General features: G+C 39.6%; 1 protein-coding gene across 2 annotated transcripts in view; it reads left to right on the forward strand.

The window, feature by feature from the left end:
- Window positions 1-6797, forward strand: part of plxnb1a (plexin b1a) — a 64998-nt gene extending 58201 nt beyond the window's left edge. For both annotated transcript variants that reach the window (XM_066671705.1, XM_066671706.1), the window contains exons 29-38: window positions 42-207; window positions 336-439; window positions 545-629; window positions 806-978; window positions 1277-1437; window positions 1568-1715; window positions 2150-2214; window positions 2309-2384; window positions 3149-3223; window positions 3617-6797. In XM_066671705.1, the coding sequence (XP_066527802.1) occupies window positions 42-207; window positions 336-439; window positions 545-629; window positions 806-978; window positions 1277-1437; window positions 1568-1715; window positions 2150-2214; window positions 2309-2384; window positions 3149-3223; window positions 3617-3721 (1158 nt within the window). In that variant the 3' untranslated portion in view covers window positions 3722-6797. The remainder of the gene's footprint in view (window positions 1-41; window positions 208-335; window positions 440-544; window positions 630-805; window positions 979-1276; window positions 1438-1567; window positions 1716-2149; window positions 2215-2308; window positions 2385-3148; window positions 3224-3616) is intronic.
- Window positions 6798-7092: the final 295 nt, after the last annotated feature.

The following is a 7092-nucleotide window of genomic DNA, read 5'->3' on the forward strand; positions in this document are numbered from 1 at the left end:
TTATTCTCTAAAATTGGGGACCCGGCATCTTATTTCTACAGACACTGAATGTCTTGGTAAACAGCGGAGGTGCTAGTGAGTCCCAGACAGTTCCTACGAAAGTGCTGGACTGTGACACTATCACCCAGGTGAAGGAGAAGATCCTGGAGCAGACTTGGAAAGGCACATCCTACTCTCAGAGACCCTCCACAGATTCAGTGCATCTAGGTAACAGTGAAGAGGAACACAGACGAGTCGTATCAAAAAAACCTTAAAGTTCATTTTTCATAAGGGGCATAGTATGATAGATTTTCATGACACCTTAAATTTTGTTTAATATCCCATTGCTTGTATAGAATGGAGAGCTGGAGTGGCAGGGCATCTGATCCTGTCTGATGAAGACCTGACCTCAGTGGTGCAAGGGTCATGGAAACGTCTCAACACATTGCAGCACTATAAGGTCCATTTCCTAAATAGATACAATGTTGTATTAGTCTGCAGTTGATAGGCTGATGTTTTACCCGTAATGTTTGTTGTTGGTGTGGGTGTTGTTGTTGTAATACAGGTTCCAGATGGTGCCACTGTAACACTGGTGTCACGGCAGTCTAAACAAGTCCATCACGACAGTCATGACTATATACCAGGAGAGAGTGAGTAACATGGAATACTGTTATTTGATTCTATAAATATTGTTATTTGATATTATTTTCAGACATGACCATGAAATCAACTTGATTCTCTCTCTCTCTCTCTCTCTCTCTCTCTCTCTCTCTCTCTCTCTCTCTCTCTCTCCCTCCCTCCCTTTTTCACAAATACCCTTTCTCAGAGACCCCTATGCTGGAGGATGGCGATGAAGGAGGGGTGAGATTGTGGCACCTAGTGAAGGCCAATGAAGAGCCAGAGTTGTCCAAGCATAGACGAGGTAGTCTGAGAGAGAGGGAGCGGGAAAGAGCAAAGGCCATACCAGAGATCTACCTCACACGTCTGCTGTCTATGAAGGTAGTGTGTAAAGGCATATCCTATGAGCTGTTATGTTTCACGATTTCTTCATATCATCTGTAAACCTGTAATAACAGAAATTACTAATGTTTCTGAAAAATGTAATAGCACTATATACTACCCATACTTTTTACTAATACTTTTAGCTGCAATTTGATCAGAATAATGTGTGAGTAACTGACAAATGTGTTTGTATGGTTTTAAAACGTAAACCATTTCAGTCCCAGCTTTTCTTGACACCTATATATATATGAATCTGTGACTTAATTCACACCAAATCTTGTGATATCTGTTGCAGGGCACACTGCAGAAGTTTGTAGATGACCTGTTCACTGTCATTCTAAGCACCAGTCGGCCAGTTCCTCTGGCTGTGAAATATTTCTTTGATCTCCTGGATGATCAGGCAGCACAGCACAATATCACTGACCCAGAAACCATTCACATCTGGAAGACAAATAGGTAATGACTCCAACAACAACATAATGTTTCATCACTAACTGGCAATAGCCTCAGCACAGATCATATCTTTGACTCTGTAAGGAAGATACACCTCCACAGAACAACAAATATTTGCTTCTGTTTTCTACAGTCTGCCATTGAGATTCTGGATCAATATTCTGAAGAACCCTCAGTTTATCTTCGATGTTCAAGCATCGGACAATGTGGATGCCGTGTTGTCTGTCATTGCTCAGACTTTCATGGATTCTTGCACAATCGCTGACCACAAACTGGGCAGGGTGAGATAAGAAGATATTCATAACCAACTAGGACAAAGAAATAGAATTTCATTTTCTTTAAGGTGTAGGATTCAAGAGGAATTTTGGTGGCTGCAGGTGGGAAGAGAGTGTGGTGGGCCCTATGTGAAGCTCTAATGGATTGGCATAGGATATTTATATCTTATCTTGTGTATGATTGAAATTACACAAAATTAGAATGTACACTGAAAGACCGTAGCTCATGTTTTCCAAAACTGCTCAAATTCTGATCCTTTCATATTTATATCTGGTCAGCAATGGTCCTTATTTGTCCGTACTCATTGACTGATACACCAGAATATAAATTATAGTTTGGTATACCAGGAAAAAACAGTCCACGCACAAAGTGTCACTATAGACACTATAAAAGAGTGAGAGGATGACATAGATTTTGCTTTTGTATATTTCTCAACCAGGACTCCCCTATCAATAAGCTGTTGTATGCTAGAGACATCCCACGCTACAAACAGATGGTGGAGAAGTGAGTGTTTTGGGGGCTTTTTTTCTTTGTTTAATTGCATTGATTTAAAATGTAATTATAGAATCTGATTGTTGCCTTGGTTGTGTTTACACAGATATTATGCAGATATAAGACAGACTATATCTGCCAGTGACCAAGAGATGAACTCTGCTCTGGCAGAGCTGTCCAGGGTGAGTGAGTCTTTTTGTCTTTTTAATAACAGCAGCTGGAAATAATTAGGGCACTCAGGTACAACATACAGTTCAATAATTGGCACAGAGCTCAGCTGAATTAGCTTCTTCAGTATTAATATAAGTCTGAATATTATAATACTAATGGTATTTAAACACTGGCAGGTCTGCTTACTTGGTAGTCTCACATTTCCAGACTCTCAAGGGAGAGTCTGGTGTCTTTTACCACGAAATGTGAAAGGAAATTTGACAAACGTGCAAAAGGACCAATCATAAGTGTTATTTTGGTATGACGGGTAGAAGGGGGCAGATTATTATTCACGTCAGACCATTACCAAAGCCAGTACAAAATGATACACAGAAGTGGATGGACATTGAGGTGCTGATAGCCAATCAGAAGGCAACTGGCAGAATCCCAATGCCATCTTAAAGCACTAAAAGTATCAAGACTCTCCGTCAACCTGTGGGCGGAGCATCTGTGGCTGAGACAAAGTCTAAAGCACAAGTACAGACCCCAGGCTTTTATTGAAAATTTTTAGGTGATAAATTTCTATCAGAACAACATAATATACTGTTTGTTTGATTGGTTTTGCAATTATTTTACAAAGACTTATAAAGCACTACGTTTATTGCACAAATCTACAGTCCAGTGCAGATTATCTCTCTTGATTATGTTTATTTTTAATTCTCTTTGGTGTCTACACACAGACGGTCATAAATACAGTTGCCTTATTAACTATATCACTTACATGTTACTTTTTCAGAATTACTCCAGTGAGGTGAATCACCTAGTGGCCTTGCATGAATTATACAAATACATCAACAAATATTATGATCAGGTAAGAAAACATGTTGATCATTTTGTACTGTACTACAGATAAGACTAAAGAAAAGTAACTACTCCACACAGGAATAGTGTAATGTTTAATCAAGCAGTTTTTCATTAGTGAAAAAGTCACTATTTCTGCAGTGCATAATTCTCTCATTACAAAGATAAATGCACATTTGAGAGTTAGTGGTTCGTAATTAGAGAAGAGAAAAGTGATGGTCAAAGTCTACTACCAACACATTGTTCTGTCCCTTCAGTACAGTTAAACTTGTAGAGTCTACCCCCAGGCAAATTCCATGATATATTTATCTGTGTATAACTACAAAATCTAACAAAAAATATTGATTACAAAACCTAGATAGTTCACTGTGTCACTGTCTCCTCTCTAATCTCCTGCTACCAGATTATCTCGGCTTTAGAAGAAGACTCCACAGCTCAGAAGATGCAGCTGGGTTACAGACTTCAGCAGATAGCGGCAGCCGTGGAGAATAAAGTTACTGACCTTTAACCTGCAGACTCGGATGGACATTTAAAGAGACTGAAAAAAAGAAACAAGGGTCAAGGACAGAGAGGGCACTAAGCCTGCTAAAGGCATGTTCCTTTACAAACAGTGAGACTTCAGATTTACTGAGCAGAGCTTGCAGCAGGGAGAACTTTCAGGTGAGAAACTTTGTCCAGTAGGGGAGAAGCTAAAGTGGTCTTTGGGTCTCAGATGGAACTTTTCTCTCTTGTGGATTCAAGGCTACAGTCCCTGGATTGCCCTGATTCTAACAGGCTCGTCTTGAAATTCACTGAATCTGCTCAGTGATGTCTATGAACACCTTAAACTGGCTGAAGCTCAATTGTTTCATATTCTGTATTGCTCCGTGTGGCTTTCTCCTCAGCTGTGTAAAGGATTATGCAGTGTCTCCTCAGATGATTTGAAGAGACAACAAACAATTAGTCTTTTTAGAGCCCTGTAGGTTGTTTCTGGTTCTGGTCTGATACATTCACTGTTTCTGATCTTACTATGAGAATAACATTTTCCTTGAATTGATTAAAGGAAATATATGCATACACACATCTGATTAATCAACTATCAACAGGAACAAATACGGCACTGTAGCTTCAGATACATACAATACCAACACCATGCATCAACTATAAAGCAGTACTTGATTACACAAGTCAGATGTATTGCAATGACATGGTAGTACACCTTAAAATGCATGTAGCTGATAATTTTACATCTGTAAGTGCATTCAAGATGCTTAAGAGAGCAAGCTGACCGCCCCCAAACACTGCAGCGTTTTATCATTTTTACAAGGTGCTTCAGTGTCCTGAACAGTTGCAGCTCACTCATTACAAACTGCATGTTTCTTTTGGCAGCATGGAACCTGCTCTCTGTGACATTTGGTATAATGTGTAATGTACAGTTCACTTGCCTTACTTGCAGTCTTAAACATGTATGGAGCAGAAAAACAAGGGCAACACAATGCGATTAAAGTGTTATATGTTTTAGTTTAGGGTTTCTGATGTAGAATTGTGCCAGTGAATAAGAATTAAGCAAACATTTTACCTGGAACATTCATTTTGAAGCAGCAGTGGTAAAGGGACATTTTAAAACAAGAGCATCAATCGTTTACTTCCAGTCCAAGCCATAAAGTCTTTCAATAAACATAACTGACTTTCAGTATTATGGATAAAATAATACTGCACATTTTGCATTTACTACAGCTTCCTTTTTTTCTGAACATTTGCTTTTAGTTTTACAAAATTCAAACTGAAGTTGTTTGAATTTTGTACATCTAACAGTTCAGTCTGAGCTTTTTGGTGACCAATCCATTCCAGGACACCAGCAGGTTCTATGTGTGACTGGAGGAACCCAGGTCTGCTTGGGCTACCACGGATCCACAGAGCTCCAGACCTTGAGGAAGTCAGAAACTCTGTAGCTCACAAGGGACTCCTCACCAGAGTTAGTTTGCGGTGCTGTACAGACTTGGTTTATATAAGCTACCATTTCTGGCGAGTTCTGGGCTCCACAGAGAGATAGACCTCCTCTCTCTTAAAGGCCAGGCCGCCTGCTCCTTCTGGTTGGTTTTACAGAGGAGTCTTGAGTTTCTGAGTTTCAGAGTTGGTCAGGGTTTCCGTCTCTCACGTATTGATTAGTTTTGATTTTGTGGTAGATCTTGCATGGTGATTTATAAAGATGGATTCCATCTAATTTCTTCAGCAATGCATTCGGAAAATGAATAACTTCTACTTACAGTATTCCCTAAATGATAGTAAGCATTACACAGAAGGACCACACAAATGTGACACAGGACTGACACTTTTTTACTGATATTAACTACATAAACATTAGAATGAAGCTGTAATGTATCTTCCTGCACTTACTCTCCATAGCTGTTCTTTTAATTCGCCCTTAAATACTCAAGACTAACCTGTGCTGTACTACTCTATGCTCTTACAATACTTTATCACTGTCCCTGGAAATAATACAGCGCTAAATATAGATCACATATTAAATCAGTTCCTTCAGCTGAAGAAGCTGCTTGTTTGAGTTTAAACCAGGCCTCATGCGTCTTTATTACTTGTATTAATTTATTGGTTTCTCAGTATTCGTTAGTATTAATGGGAGTTCTTCTGCAGGTTGTGAAGTTCTAACTCTTGTGCAATGATTGTTTATTTAATCGCAAAGCACTGCAGATACTGACACACTCTTAACACCTAGCCTAGTTCAAGCTCTTAACGTGATAACACTGCTGCATATAGGCTCTCCTGCTTTAGACCGGGCTACCACCAAATCATTTTCCTCTACGTAATGCCTCAAAACATGACTGGCCTTATATAGATGTGCTGCGCTTAGTTAGAACTGAAAGGAAAGGGTCATGTAAAATGTGCATTTCATATTACAGAGCCCCGATTCCCAGGAAAACAATATGTTAATGCATGCCGGAGGAAAACATTCCTCACAGTTTCCGCTCCAGTGATTCATCTGGTCTTTTAATGCTCTGTGTACGTATTTCTTTGTTGCTTTTAATACAGAAAAGTTGCAAATAAACCAGGTGCATGAATAACGGGGTAATGCAAGCCACTATGTGCCAGCCAGTCACACTGCTTCCTTTGTTCCTTACCTATGTTCCTGGCTTTTATTTATTTATTTATTTATTTTGTGTCTGATTGGCTGCTAATGGTGGATTTTATGTTAAGACCAAATTCCCATAAATATTTTTTTTTATCCTGTTTTTTGACCTCTGTTCTAGTTTACACAATTGCAGCTACAAATGTATGAGTCTTATTTACAATATCCTTGACCTTTGGGAAATTTGTGTGGTGGTGAATATTGCACAAAGATATTTTTGTAAATCATGCTTTGAAGGTTTGCTGGTCATTTTGAACTCGTGTCCATCATGTCACGTTAACATTGTCATTTTTAGCAGCGCTTTTTTAATTGTAAATAGAGATGTTGTAAACACCCATATGCATCACAAGCTATTGGAATGGAGCAATGGTGCATTTGTTATAAGCAGTTCTGTAATAAAGTTGTCAGAAAGATGAGTGTGTCCGTTCTCTGTTGGTTTAAAAGCAGGGGAACACAGGGTAAAATGTAATAAAGGATACAACGTATTATGGATATTTGTATTCATTCATTGTTTTCCAGTTCAGGGTCGCGGTGGGAACGGAGCCTACCAGGAATCACAGTCCTTCACAGGGCAACATTCACTCACACCTACGGACACTTTTGAGTCACCAATCCACCTACCAACATGTGTTTTTGGACCGTGGGAGGAAACCGGAGCACCCGGAGGAAACCCACGCGGACACAGGGAGAACACACCAAACTCCTCACAGAAGGTCACCCGGAGGAAACCCACGCAGACACAGGGAGAACACACC

This window comes from Hoplias malabaricus, chromosome 5, assembly GCF_029633855.1.
Source record: "Hoplias malabaricus isolate fHopMal1 chromosome 5, fHopMal1.hap1, whole genome shotgun sequence".
Lineage (NCBI taxonomy): Eukaryota > Metazoa > Chordata > Actinopteri > Characiformes > Erythrinidae > Hoplias > Hoplias malabaricus.